Genomic DNA, 21,860 nt, shown 5'->3' on the forward strand with positions numbered 1-21,860 from the left:
GTACGGTGAAACGAAGGCACCACCAATATTGGAGAGAACAGCATTGGCAAAGTGAGTGGCTTTCAATATCTTGGGAGCCAATTTACAGCAGATTTTCACAAGTCTTCAGAAAGCAAGAAACGCATTTGCTAATCTCCGATCAGTGGGGATGTCCATCGAATCCGTAATTCAAATGTTAAGTTTGCCGAACAAAACGAGTACCGAAACCATTGGGCTACTCAAGGAGGCTTACAGGGATCAATCTCTGTCCAGTGCCCAGGTAAAACCCAAGGAGGCGCGCATGTTGAAATCCAATGTCAAAACCATGCTGATCATCTTTTCCGACTCTCGAGGCATTGTTCACAAGGAGTTTGTACCTCCAGGAAGCAACGCAATCGCGGCATTTTACAAAGAAGTGCTCCTTCGGCTGAAAAACCGTGTCGCCCGGGTTCGGCCCGACCTCGTCAACAATTAGACCCTTCATCACGACAATACGCCGGCGAACACCGCCTTCCTCTGCACCTCTGCATTGGCCAGGATGGGGGTTCCGGTACTTCCCCACCCTCCCTACAGCCCAGGCTTGTCCCCTCCGGGCTTCTTCTTGTTCTCGCGCCTGAAAAGAAAGCTGAAGGGGAGGCGTTTCGACTCCATCGAGGCGATCCAAAAAACTGTAAAAAATGTTTCTAGCAGTGGAAGGACCGCTACCAGCGGTGTATCGACGCTCAAGGGTCCTATTTTGAAGAATATTAGTTGTATAAGCCAAAAGGTTTAATAAAACTGCATAAAAAAATAAGGCTCATTACTTTTCAATCAAATCCTGTACATCCTGCGCATTTCCTGACCAGACAATTGGGTATCGAAAGCCGTTTCACACCGACGATGCCTGCAAAACCACGCTCGCAAGAAATCACAGAGCGCAATCGAAAGTGGCTCGGCCATACATTACGCTAAGGAGGCATGGAGATCAGCAGGTAAGCACTATATATTTTTACTGCCCAAAATCAGCGGAACCGAGGTAGCCCTAGACAGTTCATTCATGGCGCCGTTGCCTCCAAAGTGAAATAAAAGTTGTGAACAAAAACCTGGCGTGGCAGCAAGCAAAAGCAAAAGCAGGGAACAGAACGGAGTACAAAAATCTACTCTTGGCCCTATGCATCACAACAAAGCTTGAGGAGCTATGATGATGATTCATTCATTCATTCAATGTATGGCGATCAGTGATATAAAATATGGTAACAGGCTAAGAGGCAAAAGATCGTTTGTCAGAGTGTTTTTTTGTATTTGTTTTGCTCCGCATAATCAGAAACACATCACACTAGCAAAGTACATCCCGCTTTGCATAAGTACTTACGTGCTTTTCGTCCCAAACTCTTTAGTATTTCCGCAACATTTTCATTTCTCATTCACTGCTGACAGTACACCGAGTTCCGCGTGCAACCGGTGACCATGAGCTAAATGCATGTAGCTCCTCAAAAAATTCAAGTAGTTAAAAAAAGCGCTCCACATAATTCACGCCATTTGGTGGAAGTTCGCAGCTGTCGCTATTACAGCATATGATATGCTGTGCCCAAAATTTCGTTTGGGCGGCATGACCTACACCAGCCACCGCTGTGGCAGAACTCTTTCCAACACATGCGTCATTGTACTGTGTTTGTCATTAGTTATTTTTTTCTTTATTTTTTTGTACCTACCACATCTTAGCGCTGTCACAGCATATCTGTCATGTTTCTGAATCGCTTGCATTGCAACAACATATTCCGGTTCCTTATCGCTTGCTTGCAGAAAGCTTTCTTTTCTTCCGGCAAATTACCCGCCCGCCCGCTGGCATTCACACCGTTTTCCTTCGACGCATATTTTATGCATTTCCTTGTACTTAAGTTTGTTTATTGTTGTTGCTGCTATCGTAGTTGTCATGTACATGCTGCTGCGTTGACACTGCCACTGTCGCTACTGCCGCCATTATTGATGACAAGAAAATAAGCGCGCTGAGCTCAGTTGCCTCGGGCATTTCTTTTTTCACTTATTCGCGCCCGTTTCCTGACATCATCTTCCATGGCTGCTTCTGCGACATTCCTTCAGCTTCTTTCACATTTGTCATTAAAAATCCATCTGCAATATTTTCGAGTGCACAAAGCAGCTGCTGAAGCAGTCGAGCAGGAGAAGCAAAGCAAATGTTTGTACTCGTACGCATACAAAATTATGGTACCCTGCAGGAAGTTGTATGTACGAGTATTTTTCAATAAATTGTGTTCTACATATTTCAGTTATCATCGAGTATCGGTAAACTATAGCTGATGTGATAAGAAACCCTATTCCTTCTTGTATAAACTCAGTTACCAAATAGCTCGCGAAAATTAGAATTACTTTTTACGAGTACGCCATAGTCGAATGATTTGGTGCGTGAATACCATTCGGGATTGCATAGGTTCGAGTCTCCGTGCATGAACAACAAATAATAGAAAACGTTTTTCTAAGAGTGGTCGCCCCTCAGCAGGCAACGGCAAACCACTGAGTGCATTTCTGCCATGAAAAAGCTCTTCATAAAAAACATTTGCCGCTCGAAGCCGACATAAAACTGTAGATCCCTCCATTTGTGGAACACCATCTAGACGCACACCTCAAATAGGAGGATAAGCTCGGCCAAATACCTTAAAGAAGGGTACGCACCAATTATTTACTTATATTTTTTCACGAGTACTCAGCGTAATCGAGCGGATTTACGCGAGACTACAATTCTGTTGGTCAAAATTCGATATCCACTGGGGACACGAAACATCAAATGATGGGTATAATTTTTCTAATAGCAAGCACTCCTTGACAGGCAATGGCAAGCTTCCGAGAGAATTTCTACAATGAAAAGGATGCCCATTAAAAAACTATCTGCCGCTTGGAGGTGGCATAAAGGTCCAGGTGTCTGTGTTAAGTTGAAGGAGAATAACTCTTTTTTACATACATCTTATTTTCCATGAGAAAGAAAATGGTAAAGGTAATTACTTATGCGGACGATGTAGTCATCCTAATGACAGGGAAGTTTCTCTCGACTATCAGCGGGCTCATGCAATCAGCGCTAAAGGAACACTCTAAGTTGGCGACCCCAATCTGTCTAATGGTTAACCCAGCCATGACCGAACTAGTTCTGTTCATTAGAATATATAAGATACCGAGTTTTCAGTTACCGTCTAAAGATGGAGTAACACCAAATCTAGCGAACGAAGCCAAATATCTTGCCATAACTCTGAGCTCAAAGCTTTCTTGGAAATAGAATACAGAGAAAAGGATGAAGGAAGCTTGTAATGCCCTCTTTATCTGTAAAGTGGCGAAAAAAGGGATCTGAAACCGTACATCAATCACTGGGCGTACAATATGATCATCAGACCCATTTTCATTTACGCAGCTTTCGTATGGTAAGGGGACGGTGCAGACACAATCTTACCTAAAGAATCTCATAAAAGTCGAACGATTAGCTTGCGTATGAATAACAGAAATACTCCAATCGACGCCTCAGGCACCAATGGAAATGAGCCTACATATTCCACTCGTTGATATATATAAAAGGTTCTCCAATAAGAGGTGTTATTCCCGTAAAAGATCAATGGTTTCGTTGCTTGTGTGACACGTAGCGCCGTCTTGTTAAAAATATTAAAGGGCTAGCGGCCAAATCTGCTTCTAGAATTAAAGCAGCAGGTATGCTAAAAGAAACCACGGGCGGACATGCATCAGTTGTACTATCAGTAAAACACTTGCAAGACGCATCGAAAACAGACAATCTTATCAACAAAATATTTGGACTTTACATATCCCTATACCCCCACAAATAAAAGTCCAAAGGTGTGATATCACACGATCTTGGTGGTCAAGCCACTGATCCGAGACGAAAGAAAAATTGCTTACCGAAACGACGACGAAGCAAATCCATTGTTTCACGGGCTATATGGCAAGTAGCACCGTCTTGCTAGAAAAAAATGTTGTGGTGATCACGGGCTTCAATTTGCTATCATTCACTTAATAAAGTGTTTTTCAATAAGAGGTGTTATTTTGATATTCAAAGAAAAATGATATTTTTTAATATAAATGATCGGATGTTTATTTCATTATAAAGAATGTCCTCGATAGCCTCACGAATTCCATCTTTTAGATATTGAATCGAACCTGGGATGTTGGCGTCGACCTTCTCTTTCACGTGGCCCCAAAGAAAAAAGTCATAAGGTGTTAAATCAAAACATCTCGGTGGCCAATTGTGATGACCTCTTCGAGAGATAACACTTTTTCCGTAAAAGATCAATAGTTTCGTAGCCTGTTACGCCGTCTTTTTGAAAATAAACGCTGTCCAGATCAATACAATCCAATTCCGGCCTTAAAAATCGTTAATCATCTCTCGATAGCGCAATCCATTCAGCAATAACAGCTGTTATTGGAAAACCCTATACATTGACGCATGCCTCATCTTTGAAGAAATATTGGCCGACGATTCCTCCAAGCCATAGGCCACACCAAACATTTGTTTTCCTGGATGTAATGGCTGTTCTTGATTGGCTTGGGATTGCTCTTCAGCCCAAATATGGCAATTTCATTTATTGATGTAGCCATTATGTCAAAAATGGGCATTATCGTTTAACACCATAAGTTGGCCTGAGCGCGCGATGGACACTTTTCACAGAGCGTCGATTTTCGTAATACTCGTACAATTGTACGATTTGACGACGTTGACGAGGCGTAAGTCTTTCCATGATGAGATGTCAATTAATACTAAAAATAATAAAAAAGTTTATGTATTTAGTTTGTTCTGTCATAAAACCCCTATTGGAAAAACTACCTCCAATATGGTCACTTTTTAAAGCATTTAACGTAAAGTTAAGTCTGGTAACACTTTTAAGTTTGCTCAATTTACGATTGTGACTAATTTTGTCCTTTTCTTACTTTTTAGCGATCCCTTCACAGATGTCTATAAGAGCGAGAATTTCATTTGCAGTCGGTTATTTGTGTTTGGCGATTGAGCGGACTTGCTAAACGGAGTGCACAAAGAACGTAGCGAGCATTGGTTCGTCATTTCACCATAGCACAATAACAACGAGATGATTGCCTTATTATGGTGCTCACACTCACCAACGTAAACGTACACTCGTATCAGCTGACACGATGAAACAACGATCTACGATACCACGGAACGGGACGGTGGTGGAAATTCATTTACATGGGGCTCTCATTAGTTTCATCATGTCGTGAGCATCATTAGATTAACAGCGGTAGCTGGTCTCTGCATTGCCACTGGTGTTTGTTAGCACCACTCCGTCTTACATTTCATTTTAATAGAATTTGTGTTTGGCGATTGGGAAATTGTGAACCCATTAAAATATCTTGTACAATAATAATAAAACAAGTTCGAAGCAAGCAAACATCTACAATTTACGGAAGAGTTATTAGGTGCGCAACTAAGTTATCGCTGTTTTTTATGAAAATACAACTTTATTCTGAAAAAATGGTTACTAGTCAATCATTGAAAGTATTGCTTAACGCTTGCTACTACTTTTTCCCATCTTTCTGATAGATCTCGTATGCCGTCGCGGTAAAACTGTTCATCTTCATATGAATGGAACTGCTGGTCAGCTAGACCATATGCCATCAATCGGAACAGGTGATAATCGGACGGCGCAATATGTGGAGAATTTGGCGGGTGGGGTAGGATTTCCCATTTCAGTGTTTGCAGGTAGATTTTAACGGGTTTGGCAATGAGAGGCCGAGCGTTGTCATGTTGTCATGTGTATTGCGACCGCTTCTCGCGCAGTGCTCGGCTCAATCGCATCAATTGAAGTCGATACCGATCCCCAGTAATGGTTTCGCTTGGTTTCAACAGTTCATAATAAATAATACCAACTTGGTCCCACCACCAAATACATTGCATAACATTCGCAGCGTGAATATACAGCCGAGGCGACGACGTAGCAGCATGTCCTTGACTTTTCCTTCTTTAGATTTCTGTAATGAATTCATTTTTCATCACCCGTCACGATGCAATGAAGAAAACGCTACCTTTTTTGCCGCTGGAGCAGTTGTTCACAGGCGAAAAAAGATGTTCAACATCTCTTGGTTTTAATTCATAAGGAACCCAAGCCCCCTGTTTCTGAATCATTCCCAAAGTATGCAATCGCTTGGAAATGGATTGGCGGGTAATTCCTATTACCGAAGCAAGCTCTTCTTGCGTTTGACACGGATCTTCATTGAGCAATGCCTCCAATTCAGCGTATTTGAAAGTTTTTGGCCTTCCTTCACGCGGACGGTCATCAACATTAAAATCACCGTCTTTAAAGCGACGTAACCAATTTCGGCACGTTGTTTCACTTAAAGCAGCATCTCCATAACCTTTTGTAGCTCTCGATGCGCTTCAGCCGCCATTTTTTTCGAATGAAAGAGGAAAATCAACACTTCCCACAAATTACTATTATTCGACACCAAATCAGACATTTTCACAAAACCAAAAGAATATGATACCAAAACAAAATCACTAATGTGTCAAAACAGTTTGCTTACCATATGTCTAAGCTTGGTTTATGGCGTTTAGGTTATGTTAGAATCGACTAGCGCACACTGCTGGCGGCATCTATTGACAAACAGCGGGAACTTAGTTGCGTACCTAATTTTTTTCCCACAGGAATTCAATGGCGATTTGCAAAGCCTTGGCGGCATGGGTAAATATTAAATAAGACTTAAGACCTACTGATGACTATTCCGATGACATCTCTACTTAAGTAACCGACTCTCTTTATTCGATTTACACCATGCCCAGCTGGGTACAATTCCTTACTGGGTACTTATACACAAATTCATTATGCCTTTGTAGGCACATACATACATATGTGTGTATTTGTATGGATGCCTTCCTGCTTGAATATTTGGCTCATCGCCTTACAAAAGCGCAACTTTCGAAATCACAGCAAAATCTGGGAGCTTGGAGATTGTCACTCATTGCTTCTGCTAAGTACTCACTAAGCCGCAATATATCGAAATATATACAACAAATATTGTATTTGTTTAGCAAACTAAGCTTCGGCAAAAATTTCAAATATTCATTTATCAAATATAAGGATTATTTTGTGTTTTTTTTTTTTTTTTTTGAAATTAGCTCAATCTAGCTTGTGGCGCAATCAAATTCTTTCTGTTGTTTGACTTTCGTATAAATTCTTTGCGTTGGCTTTGTTGCACTTGGTTGTTGTCGCTGCTAAGTCGTGCCGCCCACTATGCACATTTTTCTGCTTTTCGCTGTGGATCCATATGGATACTGTGCTTATTAATAATAATAATACCTTACAATGTTTGCCTTCAATACAATTTCTTGTCATCTCACATCAGCTTGGTAAGAAAAATCAGAAAATTTTTCGTCATCGTTTCAAAAAAATCTATTTTCGAAAATTTGTACTCAATTCGTGATTTATATAAAAAATATTTTAGCACCACAAATTGAAAATGACCAGCAGCAACATTAACAAAATTGTGCGCAGCAATATCGTATTAAAGGTGAGCACAAATACACTTAAAGGAATTCAGATAAAATTACATATTTGCATGGGAAAAATATTCAACTAAAATGGTGCACTTTAAATTCCATTCTATTCGTACAACTACTCGCCACTGTGCACTTTTGATGCCGATTGCCGACTGCAGCCATGGATACTTTCGAAGAATACTACCGAAATTGTGAACACCTGCATACAGAAAATTTACAAACAAACGCAAAATAACTTCAAGAATGGTGAGTAAGACTGGTAGGGCGGATTGGGGTGTGGATGGTGTGTTAGTATCATCTATGGTAGTAAATTTAAGCGCTAATAGCGGCGCTGAGTTGAGTAGTGAAACTCTTTGCAGCTGTTCGCTACTAGCAATCGCCATTTCCAATAATCTCACTGTAACATCTGTGACTTTAAGGTAAAAAAAACGGGTTTCAAGCATTTCATTCGATTGATGGTATTCCTCATAGTTCCAACCTTCTAGGACAGCGAAGGTGAAATTCTGGCCTACATAACTACATAAATTCCCGTCGCGTATTTCACAATGCAAATGAATAATCAGCTGGTTTAAATAGGAATCGGGCTTGTTGTTCCATATCACCAATGGGCTCCCTCTAGCGAGAGCTACAGACTCCTATAGGGTGTATTCTGACGCTTCATCGCGCAGCTCACGAAAACTATAGAAGTTTCTTTTCTACTTATCCCAACTTTCTGAAATAATAACGAACACGGGTATCCAGTGAGAATTCATAAGTTTTCTCTATAGGCGCTTAGAATCCTGATTTTCTAGAAGGAAGGAAAAATTATTTTCCATCCATTGACTTATGAATTTCGTATCTATATGAGTGGATCTGGAGCTTACTTCCTTTAGATGTTCTCTCATCATCTCGGGCCGCTTTACAGCTCGGGTGAGCTTTAGCTTCGTTCACAATTCATTTCCATGCATCTCGTTCCTCGGTAACAGTTCTCCAGTTTCTAACACCCAGTGTCCTTAGGTCCATTAGAACTTGTTCAAGCCGTGCTAATCGTGGACTTCCTTGTGCTTTATGCGCTACGGATTGATTTCTGGGGGCGGCCATCTCTCATGTGCGTAGTACGACTCTTTGGGCCTTAACGTATTTCACGATGTCCTCGCCATTACATAGCTGCAGGATTTGTTCATTGTAGCGCATCCGGTAGATACCATCTTGCAGTCGTAGCACACCAAAGACCCTTCGCGGCACTTTACCCTCGAATATTCTTAGACACGATTAATCTTTAGAAGTCATTGTCCAACATTAACAGCCGTACGCAAGAACTGCCTGCATTATTGACTGGTTTGCAGTCTCTCGTAGGAAGTTTAGACTTTCTCTACTTTATTAAAAAATAATACATTGGTTGTAAGACTATTAAAATTATTTTATGGACTTAGCACCTTCATTCCTTTAATCGCTTTTCCCTTAACTAATTTCGCAAATCACAAGAGCCACTAAAGCGCATCTGGTCTCCTAGCTGGGATGCAACTGGTTTCGTATTCACCGACACCAGGGTTGATCTGTTATAAAAGAGTTCCTTTTTATACATTTTTCGAAACTCGAAATTCAAGATGGAATAAATAAAATAAATTGTTCGAACCGGTCTCTGCGTGACTGCAAATCATCCAGTTCAACCTATTATTTGAGTCTCGCAATATTTATGGAAAACACATTTTTTAAATCGAGTGCTGAGAGTTGGAAGTGACGTTTTTACCCGCTTTGGCCTTACTCCAACTTGGGCTTTCTGCGACATTATGCGCGATGCTTTAAGGAACTGGTTTATAGTCGAGACTAGGAAAGTGTTTCAGTTGAAAATAAGAGTGCGCTAGAGTCCAATTTATACTGCTTATTCACAGAGAATCAAAAAAGTTCAACACAGTTTCGTCCGGTTTTTTCTGCAATCTTTTCATTTCAACGATTCGCGGTATCAGTTTTATGTTAATAAATTTGAAATCACTTTCCTCAAGGCATATCACACACTCGCTGAAGTTTGTTTGTTTCTGATATTGCCTGTGATCTCATTCATTTTCCACATCTACTGGAGCAGATTAGCTTTCTCTATACTCGCTCTTTCTATATAAAGGCTTTTGCATTTTCACTTTCCGTCGAATATTAAAATTTTGAAATCAAATTACTTAAATTATGCATTCATTAATAGATCCCTTTATGAATAGAATTTTGAATGGTCTGGATCTTAAGTTAGAACTAAATTAGTTTTCAGTTTTATATTTAATTCATTTTGTACCTCTAGTCTGTAAAGTTTTGCAACCATAACTTTAGTAAATAAAATGATATGAAATATACCCGAACACCCTTATCCGGTCCGGCCCTCAAAGTGTAACCAATTAAAAAGGCCATACATTTATTTTGTAAAATTAGTTTTATTCAATTCAAAGTAAAAAATGTGTAAAAATAAGACAAAATTAATAATCAATTTACTTTTGCTCGACATGGCCATCTCTTGCGTTGACTATGGCCTTGAGGCGGCCGCCGTAGCCGAATGGGTTGGTGCGCGACTACCATTCGGAATTCACAGAGAGAACGTTGGTTCGAATCTCGGAGAAAACACCAAAATTAAGAAAAACATTTTTCTAATAGCGGTCGCCCCTCGGCAGGCAATGGCAAACCTCCGAGTGTATTTCTGCCATCAAAAGCTCCTCTGCCGTTTGGAGTAGGCTTGAAACTGTAGGTCCCTCCATTTGTGGAACAACATCAAGGCGCACACCTCACATACGAGGAGGAGCTCGGCCAAACACCCAAAAAGGGTGAACGCGCCAATATATATATATATATTATATATTATATTCACTTCGAGGACCAATGAGATATTCGGCGTGGCGCTCGTTAAATTGATGACGAAAGAATGGCGTTCCTGGACCATATGGCTGCAGGTGCTCGACACGTCCACACTCTTCAGCGAATTTATGCTGCTGCGCCGCATGCACTTGCTCTAGTTCTATGAGGAACATCCAGATCGCGATTGCAATAGCTTGCATCTATTCAAGTATTATATGCGATCTGAGCTAAAAGCGGATGCTGTCTTCATGCGGAAATTTTTCAATGCCATTTTTGAAGTGGCACGCCATTTGCTGATGCCGCATGTCACCTTTGTTGGCACTACATTGGAGGAGCAGCTACAAGCGGAGGCAGCCGGTTTTCATGCGCTCTCTCACCTCATCTATTCGCTGTTGGAGAATCAGGGTGTGCGCGCATTTCAGTCGTTGCGCGATATTGACGAAATGTATATGGTGTTGTACGAGCGTGAAATAGAGCCGATAACGCCCTTCTACCGCTTGCCGCCACCGCATGTATACGACGAAGAGGATCGGCTGAAGCACGAGAAACGTTCAGAGCTGGAAGAGGAGGCGGATACCAGTAGTAAAAGACTGGACATGGATAACAAAAGGCAGTCTGTTACTAACCTAGCAGTAAAGTAGAAAATTCGTAATGTCGTTTGGGTACCACACAGCTGATCGATAGAGGAAAGAAAATCTGTGAAAATAAAGTGTCATTTTTGAAAATTTCCTTAAAAAATTTTCAAAGTATAGAATTGTAAACAAGACGTATAAATAAACGATAAACCGTATCTGTGGACAAATACGCAATGTTGCCACTTTTCCGACATTAAACTTACGATACTATTTTAGATATTTCTAAACTAAGTTCATCGTAAATTATTTTAGATATTTTTTAGCTGAACTCATATGAAATTGAATATATTGTGAATATGTTTGTCTACCCATGGCTTCAAAGCAACCTCCAGAATATTTTTCCGATATTATTTCGCATTTACCTTGACGCTAGGCTCAATGAAAACGATTGGAGAGCGCCCACCTGCGGTTACAACGGCTCAAACCATTACCGGTCAATCGATCACACAAATTCTCATATGAACGGTGGGTCAAATAACCCCATCGTTTTAAGAGTTTACTAGTTGCTCAATTTGAAAAATTTTCTCGTCAGAAAACACAAGGTTCGGAAATTGGCCGCTTTCGGCCAAGCGAAGCAACTCCTTCGCTCTGTCAAGTCTGACTTGTTGATGCTTTAATGTGAGATCATGCACCTTTTAGATCTTGTAAGGCTTAACTTCGAGATAATTTTTCAGTATGCGGCGGATGCTACGGTCAGATATTTTCAATTCTTTCACTATTTGATTGGCACTTCGTCGGGAATTTCGCTCAAGTCGTTTCTTCACTTTTCGAACCATTTCAAGTGACGTTGCAGTCTTTTGATGACCAGCCAAATATAATGCAATCACGCTTTTACGTTTGAAATCCATTACTGCTCTTCTTTTCTCGCGTTTAATCTCGACAAAATTCTTCCACGCGCATGTAAACAATACTCTGAACTGTCATTTAGCCAACTAATAGACAGCTGATTCCCGTGCATCCCTGTGCATCAACTTTTCGAGCGGTCTGAAGTTGGTTATACTTCAAGTGCTGGACCCTGTAAACCACACAAGAGCCTTCTTAAATAGTTCAAGTAAGTAATTGATATGCATTTTACTCTACACTTCAGATGTGTTCCTGCGAACAAGTAAGGCATTTATTTTTCAATCGTGATGGAAAAACATCGTTCTTCCTTTATCTAGTGAACTCAGTATAAAATAGTGTACGATGCATATTTTTAATATCGCATTGATGTCAAACTAGTTCTTGAGACATTACCTCTCAGGTAGGTGCATCCACTCTTCCGAACTGTCCTCAGTTATATTTTGTGATATTCTCTAAGCTTGCCTTTGCCATGAAATCTTATTTATGTAAACAACTAGCTGTAATTAGTGGGTTAAGTTTTGTAATAATTTCAGTAACTTCTATTAGTCCATAGGCAATTTGTGGCACCCATGGCATATTCGTTCATTTTCCAGAGTATAGCGTATAGTTGTGTATAGAGAATGCGCAGTTGCTCGAAATACTGCCATCTGAATTTCCAGAAGTTTAGACTTGATCCATTTAAGGCAGATACCAGTGAGAAACAATATAGGTTCTGTGATTAGGAGTTACTAAAATAATCATTTATTTTTTACAATGACTCTTTGAGCCTAGATTGTTTCAGAATTATCGTGAAACCTAATTATCTTACAGTAAAATACTTAAGCTTATTTTACAACTATTGCGTAAATTAAAATAACTATTAAAAGTCTAGTACTAAGTTATTGAATTTCGGTACGAAAATAAACGACAAACGGAAAGCCAATATAGAAAATTGGAAAAATAAATGAAGGTGTGAACGAGTATGAGTATCTCTTTCACCAATCTTGGTTGGCCTAATATGTATTTAGAAGAATTCTCCCATTCATTATAATTTAAAACTGTTCCAAGCTCTAAAGTTTTGAGTGATCCTTGCGATAGAATTCCGTATTTCATCGGCCAAGGCTTTTTCTATTTTTTTTGCCCGCTCACTTACCGCACAGTTTTCGATAAAAAATATCCCTCACCAACATTAATTCCCTTTAGTTTTACTTCTACTAATGTCCAACTATTTGCCATTTTCAGAACCAACGGCTACAAGTAAGGCAGCCCCACCGAAACCTGAAAATAAGGGTCCCCTTCGTGCACTCAGATCGCAGGAGCGTGATCGCGTTCCGCTTAGTACGAATGCATCACGCGCGAAAAGCGGCACAGCAGCATCAAATCCAAAGGCGGCTGGCGGAAATGTTGCTGCGACCACCAGTAAAAACGGAGTCGTTAGCGAACGTTTAGCCAGCAATGCGGCAGAAAATGGTCGCCGCAGTGCCATTGCGAATTTGGCCGCACAACGCAAACTATTAAAATCTTCGCCCAACTACAAGATCTACAGCTCGCGTCGTTTCGGTTCGAGTGCAAGCAGCTCGAATGCGAGTATCTTCCGGCGCAGCGATGAACGGCGTCGCTCCAAAACACAAACGGCACAACTTAACTATCTACTACGGACCTATGCTACTCAGCTAAATGCACGTAACACTCTCAGCAAACAATCGGTGTTGCCAAAGTTTATGGTGCCCGCGCGCAATCAACACATGCAAAGTCGCACACTCGACGTCACACCTACGCATGTGGTCCACTTGACATCGGCCATACAGCGCGATTTAATGCCGATCGATAGTGAAATCAAGGATCGCATTGCTCTAGGCCGTCCGCGCTTAAACAAATCATCCGCACAAAAGGCCAAAAACCAAGATCCCATGAACGGTTGGCATCATCCACCATCTCAGGCACTCTTCTTGTCACATTTCAATCAGCACAGCAAAGGTAATGCTGAATCGCAGGAACAGTACAGTCATTTGAAGCAAAACTCCATTTTTGATTCAGTGGATAAAAAGTCGAAACGTCAAAATGCGTTGGATGAATTTGTGGTACATGTCAATGAGGTAACACCGCGTAATTCGCCACGTCGAGTGGCACGCAATCAAACTCCGAATTTCGAACAATCATATTTGAGTCGTGCAATGCGCCAACAAGCTGATGAAGTAGACGCAGCAACATCTGCGCCACAGCCGTCAATGGACGCAACAAAAGCAATGACAACTACGCCACCAGCACCTCAATTGCCTAGCGTTATACAGAGCAATACCGTTTCCTATAGCACAAAGCCATTACCGCAACTACAACCGGCAAACGAGGAACGTAACATAACGAATGTGCTGCCGGCCACACTGGAAATACCAGAACCAATGGCCAACAATACGACAGTCAAGAAACTGACTCTACCCGCTCTGGTACCTCCGCAGTCTGAAGCATCGCCACCTCGCGTGCCCAAACAAGTCCTGAGAATAACGAAACACTCACCTACATCACAGTTGAACAAAGCTAATGCTGCCCAAGCTGCCGCCCTAAACCAGATGCGTTTCAATCATAGTGCACATTTAAAAAAATTTTGAAAAAGCGAAATGAAGATTTAGAGAAAAGAGTGTTCATGGATACCAGATAAGCATACATGTGAGGTTAAGATATAGTTATTGGAAATGTAAGAAGAAGACTAAGAAGTGAAGAAAATATATACATGCACACATATGTAGGTGACATATCTCGAGAACGAGAAGGATCGATGCGTAGGTTGGTGAATGCAGGGAAAGAATTGACGAATAGAAAATGTAATCACTTCGCTAGAACCATAAACTGCCTTTCTTCTCGATCTTGACCAAAGCATTGTCACCTGCCCTCGCATCAATTTCCTTTTCCTTCTCATTTAATGAATCGACAATTTGTTGTGCAAAATTGTTTCCATTGATTAGAACAAAGTAAAAATTTCTCGTTCCCCATTTGGTTATTTTTCGTTGCGGTAATCGTGTAGATATGTCAGTAAAATGTGGAACTCGAATTTCGAAAAGTAAAATTATTAAACTTACTTTCGAAAGATCACCTGAAATTGATGTGTTGTTGCAATTTGTATAAAGATTAAATGGAATCATACGACAATAAAAGTGGGAACTTTTTTTTTTAATTTCTTCGTCAGAGGGTTGTAAAGGGGATATCATATTGGAGGTATTTTTTCCTGCAGGGTTTTTTTGACAGATCACGCGTGGCTACTGTCAAACTAAATACATCATTTTTTTATTATTTATTGCCATTTCATCATGAAAAGACTTGCGTCTCAACCATGTCTACAAATCGTATAATTATACGAGTATTACGAAAATCGACGCTCTGTGAAAAGTGTTCATCACGCGCTCAGGCCAACTTATGGTGTACAGCGATGAGACCCATTTTTGCTTTAATGGCTACGTCAATAAACAAAATTTCCGTATTTGAGTTGAAGAGCAACTCAAAGCCCTTCAAGAACAACATTACATCAATTAAAAACAACCCTTTCGTGCGGCCTTTGGCTGGAGGAATCATCGGTCCGTATTCCTTCCAAGACGGGGCTGGCGCCAATGCAACAATGAATGGTGAACGCTATCGCGCCATAATAAACGACTTTTTGATGCCGGATAAACGCAAATTGAAGCCCGTGATCACAACATGTGGTTCCAGCCCATGAAACAATGGATTTACTACGTCAATGTTTCGAACCAGTGGATTGACCACCGAGATCGTGTGATATCATACCTTTGGGCTTTTATTTGTGGGGTTATGAAAATCTAAATATTTTGTGGATAAACCGGCTTTGATTTAAAGTTATTTACAAGATATCGACCAAAGTCAGCGAGTCATTCAAAATTGGTGTTTATGTATGACCGAATTACGGCGCAGTTGCGGCCAACATTTGAAGTGGTTTTTAAAGAATAAATTTCACGAACGTTCCTAGACAAAAATAACAAAGATTGCGCATTCAATTTGAGCTTTCGCTGTTGTTTTTTTTTTCAAATTAAAATCCGATTCCTCTCAATTGATCACCCTTTAGTAATCGTATTTCAGCTTATGATTTTATAAAAGTTATGCCTGGTAGGCCAGCTCTTTAGCTAATAGATTTAACATCAGTGGTCTTAAATGGTCAGCGTCTAGTTTGCCACTACTCAAACAAGTCGGCATCCTCGGAGTGGGATAAATACAGGGGGCGTAGACAAGCAAACCTGTTTACTACTGTGGGCAAAAAGTAAGGTGAATTTGGTTGTAAAATGAAAAATCTTTATTTATTCTTGTAAATCAATTTCATCCCCTTCAAAATAATCCCCTCTCGATGAAATACACTTATGCCAACGATTTTTCCAATCCCCGAAACATGCCAAATAGTCCATTTCCGGTATAGCCATCAGCACCTTCTTCGATTCAGCTTTTATCTCCTCAATCGACTCGAAACGCGTTCCCCGGAGTGGTCTCTTGAGTTTTTGACGTGCTCTTTTCGGTCTGGCCTCGCCTTTAGCACGATATTCGCTTGATTGGTCGGTTGTTTCAGGGTCGTAAGCATAAATCCAAGTCTCATCTCCCGTAATGATGCATTTGAGCTTGTCCTGATAGTCTGAAAGCATTGTTTCACACACATCAACGCGACGACTTTTTTCCAAGAAATTGAGAGTTTTGGGTACCAAACGAGATTTGACTTTTCGTAGGCCCAAATGGTCTTTCAAAATGGTTTTCACAGATCCTTCTCATATTCCGATCATATCAGTAAGGTCTTTAACAGTCAACCGACGATTTTTGAGCACTAACTCCTTCACTTTATTGACGTGTTGGTCATCTGTTGACGTCGATGGTCGTCCGGAGCGCTCCAAGTCATCAACACGTTCTCGACCCTCTTTGAAGTCTTTGTACCACTTATAAATATTTTTCTGCGACATGGTCGAATCACCAAATGCCTTCTGCAACATGCTAAACGTTTCCGCAGCCGAAATTTCATTCCGCAAACAAAATTTGATGGCACTTCTCTGCTCAATCAAATCAGACATTGTAAAAATCGAAAAATGCACTCTTGGTCGTTTGGTAAACACAAGCGTAAATATATTACTGATAATGACATTCACATGAAAGTTGGCCCAGATGTTATTAACAGTGTTGCCAACTCATAAAAAAAATAACTAGAGCGAAATTTTAATCTCGCGAAGTTTGACAAATAAATTCACCTTACTTTTTGTCCACATTAGTACATAGGCCGACAATATTGGTGTGTGTCTTTTCTCTTTCATGGGTCTTTTCCAAGACTCGGTATATTGTGAATATCTGGTCGATGGTGGACTTTCCACGTCTAAAGCCACGCTGATAAGGTCCAGTCAGTTAGTTGATGGTGGGCTTCAGCCTCTCACATAATACGCTTGCTAAAACCTTATAGGCGATATTTAGAAGACTAATCCCGCGGTAATTGGCACAGGTCGTAGAATCACCTCTTTTTTTTGGATTGGGCAGAGTCACTTATATTCCAAACGGAATTAGTGCTTTCATCCGACTATATTTTGCACCTTACCAGCTTCTTTCCGCCATTTTTGAATAGCTCAGCTGGCATTCTGTGAGCTCCCGAATCATCGCTATTCGCTTCTCGTCATGGTCGGGTAGCGCAACGACAGTTCCGTCGTCAGCGATTGCGGTATGGCTATCTTCATATTCTCTATGACATGCGCTGTTGCCACCTTTGAACAAGTTTGAGAAGGGTTCCCTCCAAAATTTAAGCACGTCTTTGTTTTGACAGGAAAACGTGCCGATCTTGAAGCCTCCTCTAAACTGCCGAGCTTTCTCTTAGTTTTTAGTCGTTTTTCCTGTTGGCTAGCATCTCAAGCTCCTCGCGCTCACGTATTTCGGCTCTCATTTCCTCCTTGTGATGAAACGTCTATCTTCGTTTATCAGCTCCCGGTAGTGATCCCACATGGCTCGCGTTGCGCCCGATCGCAGCGTGGCTCTATAGGCAGCATCCATTCTTTGCGCGGCAGCATGGCATTCCTCGTCGTACCAATTGATATTTCGGACTCCTTTTCCTAATATATTGACTTTTTTTTCTTATTCTGCTAAGGTGTGTTACCTTTTTTTATCTTTCCTTATCTATTTTATTTTGTCTTGTCTTACCTTATCTTATGGTATCTTTTCGTGTATTTTGCTTTTTGATCTGGATATCTTTATTTATCTTATATATGGTATATCTATATATAATTGGCGCATACACCTTTTTTGGTTGTTTGGCCGAGCTCCTCCTCCTATTTGTTGTGCGCGTCTTGATGTTGTATCCACAAAAGAAGGGACCTAAAGTTTCAAGCCGACTCCGAACGGCAGATATTTTTTATGAGGAGCTTTTTCATGGCAGAAACACACTCGGAGGTTTGCCATTGCCTACCGAGGAGCGATCGTTGGTTGTTTGGCCGAGCTCCTCCTCCTATTTGTTGTGCGCGTCTTGATGTTGTATCCACAAAAGAAGGGACCTACAGTTTCAATCCGACTCCGAACTGCAGATATTTTTTATGAGGAGCTTTTTAATGGCAGAAACACACTCGGAGGTTTGCCATTGCCTACCGAGGAGCGATCGTTGTTAGAAAAGACGTCTTCTTCATTTTGGTGTTTCACCGAGATTAGAACCTAAGTTCTCTCCGAATTTCGAATGGTAGTCACACATCAACCCATTCGTCTACGGCGGCTTTTATTTATCTTTTCTTACATTATTTTATCTTACCTTAATTTATCATATCTTATCTTGTCTCTGCCAAAAAAATACTACGTAAATATTTAAATTTTTCTTATGCAGACTTATGATAACTCAAAATCTACACAAGATTACATTCACATGTCTGCTTGCATAAAACATTACATTGTTTCTTTTGGTCGGCTAACTCTGCTCCGTCGCATTTTATCCAATCTTGTAGCCTGATCGTCGAGCATAGGGCTGTGGCATGTAAATAATTTGACATGAAAAAGGCGCGACTGCTTCCTCAGCCTCTTTTTATATTTACTTTTCAAATTTTACACAAGTATATAAGTACATGCTTATGTGCATATGTGTGCTATGCAAATCTTAAGTGATTTTTAATGACTATGTAGGCGTGTAATCACATTAAAAATGTAAAATGCATAGTGGAGTTTTATGTGTGTCGTTTTATTCTAGAAATGAAATGAACTAATCAATTTCTGTTGAGAATGAGAAGAAACCATCATCATTTTTAAGTGTTTAAAAAACGAGCAAAATCGGTATAACCAATTGCGAACAAATAAGAAAAATTATAATAGAAAAAATTTAAATGAATAAAATAACTTCATATCAAACATTTGTCTTTAGTTATGGTGAGCCATATATATTTATGTATGTACAACATATAATTGTCGCTTACGCCCTTTTTGTATGTCTGGCCGAGCTCCTCTTGCTATTTTTGCTGTTCGTCTCCACAAATGGACGGACCTACAGTTTCAAGTCGCCTCCAAACGGCAGATATTTTTTTAAGAGAAACTTTTTCATGGCAGCAATACGCTCGGACAGTCGACCGCTACTAGAAAAAACGTTTTCTATGAATTGGTGCTTCATGTTTGAGGTTTCGAACCAGTGCGCTTCCGAATGGTAGTCGTGGCCATGGCGGATATTAAAAGTTATTAGTTCTGAATTATTCTGCGCCTGTCTAGTCGTCTGGCACTAGTGATACCCTGTGGAGAAAGATACAGGCATGTCAGAAAACTACAATCAGGACAGCTACGAGATGCCTGCCGATATCCCTGCAACAGCTTTACAATGAGGCTTCCATGCTCCTAGTTAAGGAACAAAGCAAAATGCTCTATAAGCAATTTCTGCTAGGGTGCTACCGAAGGTAGAGCTTGCGTCACCTCCCAAGCACGTCAGGAAGCATCTCTTCAACTACACGGACGAGATCCAGGACAAAGCAAATCTACAACTACTGGACCGGACAGTATACAAACAAGCATTAAACGACATTCATCGGGAGCTCCTTACCACCCTCCTAAATTCCCGACCCCCGAATGACATTAGCGAAGTCCAAACACCACCTATTACTAACGAAGAGCTTCAGTTGTCTCGCTAGAGCCGTGTAACTTTGGCCCAATCACGCTCTGGATATTGTATCGAATTAAACTCCTACTTATCCAGAATCGACCCCGACATACCCAATATATTTCCAGGATGTGAAGACACACCGCACTACACTAACCACCTATTTACATGACTTATTAAACCTACTCACCTAACACCTCTTTCCCTCTACAGCCAAGCTACTCAGATGAAACTACTACCAACCTACTCCACCAACCAGCCTTACCAATCGAAGTCAAATTGCCAAATATCTCAGCCAATAAACAGAAGCATATTTTCACAAATAAAAGAACTTATCTAGCTTTGGTCGGTCATTTTGTCTGGCATTGAAAGGAATTGTTATCCAATAAATTCAAAATTTACATCTGGAAATAAATAACTTTGAAAAATATATTCTAAATTTTGTGGTCATTCATGCCAAGTAAACGAAGCTCAATAAAACATTCGAAACTGAAACAAAAGTATTAAAAGTGGCGACTGCCCACACGCATTCGTGCTGTTACTCTCATCAACATAGTTGCGGTTATTGTTATTGCAAACAACCATCAACCTTTGTGGCAAATAAACAAAGAAGCGAGCTGAGTGACAAAAGGGCTCCGTTTCATTCAAAAAATACTTCACGTATGTTTTGTATGAGTTTTAGACAAGTCTTAAAAGCAATTCCACTTTTATGGTGTCAAATGAAATGAAATGAAAACTTAAAATGACCACATGAATGTGGAGAGAAATAATCCTTTGCGCATCCGTTTGCAAACGACAAAAATTTTTGGATGAGTGGTGGCGAAAATGACAAGCCAACTGCTGGACGCAGCACCAGCACCAGTAGATAGTATCAAGAAATCCGAGCAAAGTACAAAACTAATACAGCGAGCATTAAAATGTCATTTGTCACAGCAAACGAAAATGCACTCAGACATACACAGGAATATAAGCAACTGTGCACCCTGCAGGGAGTAGTTAAAATACATTTCTTGGCAGAAGTGGTGATATTTCTCAATTGTGTTGTGACTAGATTTTAATTTTTTTTAAAGTAAGTTTTAATAACAGATTTCGGAATTTTATGTTCTGTGGTGAAAAAGTCGTACTCGCTTGTTATGTAATGCGCTTACCTGTTGATGCGAGCGAATTGCCGAAATTATGAGCATTTAAGCGTCCACTGCTCCAGGACGGGTTTCTATACTTGCTCGGCTTGAAGGTGATTCTCTGAAACTTAAGTGTTTTTGTTTTATTAATTATTAATTTTATTATAACAAATTGCAAGTGCTAGGAAAGATTTCAAAATCGAAAGAAATTCTCCAGTGATTATTTCAAGAAACATCTCCTTTAACAAATGCATTTTGATTTTTTTCAGATGGTTTGCGACTTTGATGCGCACCACAAAAAAACTTGTTTAACAAGACGCGTTTGTTCAAATGTTGCTTTATTATGCGTGTAAAAATTGATTAAATAAACTGTCACTTAAAAACTATACGTAGCAAAATTAAAAATGTGCATTTTTATACCGAACTAAAAAAGGATTTACTTTCATATCACAATTTTTTATGTAACAAAGTATGAAAAATGGTCCTTCTACGGTTGTTCACAAACGAACTAAAGCAATAATTCAATTATCTGATTCCATCTACAGCTATATTTTCTAGAATGTGAAAGAACGAAAATTGCATCCGTCACCTGCGATCATCTTGTTGAGGAGGAAATCTAGAGTGCCGTTTTTTTATGAAACATCATCATAAAATTGTTTTGTATCTTTATTTTTTCATATATTTATATTCTGATAATTTATTTACCGACAACCTGTTCGAAAATCAAGGTTCAAGGTTCAAGAAGTGGCCATAGCACAACTTTTGCTGTAGTGGAGAATGACGGTAGCCTCATATGCAATGGTTGACAGATTCCGAATAGCTCCATTTTTTTGCTGAGGCATTGTCCTCTGTCAGTCTGTCGAGCGTTTGTCGAATCAGGGGTAAATTAATAAAATATTCTAACAAAATAAGGCTTCTGT

General features: G+C 40.2%; 2 protein-coding genes across 2 annotated transcripts; both read left to right on the top strand.

Annotated features, from left to right (window-relative positions):
- Positions 1 to 7,311: 7,311 nt before the first annotated feature.
- Positions 7,312 to 14,894, top strand: LOC129238948 (uncharacterized). The gene is made up of 3 exons (XM_054874194.1): positions 7,312 to 7,488; positions 7,636 to 7,723; positions 12,988 to 14,894. Exons 1-3 carry the CDS (start codon positions 7,438 to 7,440, stop codon positions 14,349 to 14,351), a joined length of 1,503 nt encoding a protein of 500 aa, XP_054730169.1. The 5' UTR covers positions 7,312 to 7,437; the 3' UTR covers positions 14,352 to 14,894.
- LOC129238950 (uncharacterized) lies at positions 10,314 to 11,092 on the top strand. Its single transcript, XM_054874195.1, has one exon. It carries the CDS (start codon positions 10,504 to 10,506, stop codon positions 10,927 to 10,929), a length of 426 nt encoding a protein of 141 aa, XP_054730170.1. The 5' UTR covers positions 10,314 to 10,503; the 3' UTR covers positions 10,930 to 11,092.
- Positions 14,895 to 21,860: the final 6,966 nt, after the last annotated feature.

The sequence above is a fragment of the Anastrepha obliqua genome, chromosome 2 (genome assembly GCF_027943255.1).
Source record: "Anastrepha obliqua isolate idAnaObli1 chromosome 2, idAnaObli1_1.0, whole genome shotgun sequence".
NCBI classification, from domain to species: domain Eukaryota; kingdom Metazoa; phylum Arthropoda; class Insecta; order Diptera; family Tephritidae; genus Anastrepha; species Anastrepha obliqua.

Bases quoted from the DNA above. Each gene is read 5' to 3' on its own strand.
- LOC129238950 (XM_054874195.1), top strand. From the start codon at position 10,504: ATGCGATCTGAGCTAAAAGCGGATGCTGTCTTCATGCGGAAATTTTTC.
- LOC129238948 (XM_054874194.1), top strand. From the start codon at position 7,438: ATGACCAGCAGCAACATTAACAAAATTGTGCGCAGCAATATCGTATTA. The intron at 7,489-7,635 runs GTGAGCACAAAT...TGCCGACTGCAG, and splicing joins GCAGCAATATCGTATTAAAG to CCATGGATACTTTCGAAGAA. The intron at 7,724-12,987 runs GTGAGTAAGACT...TGCCATTTTCAG, and splicing joins GCAAAATAACTTCAAGAATG to AACCAACGGCTACAAGTAAG.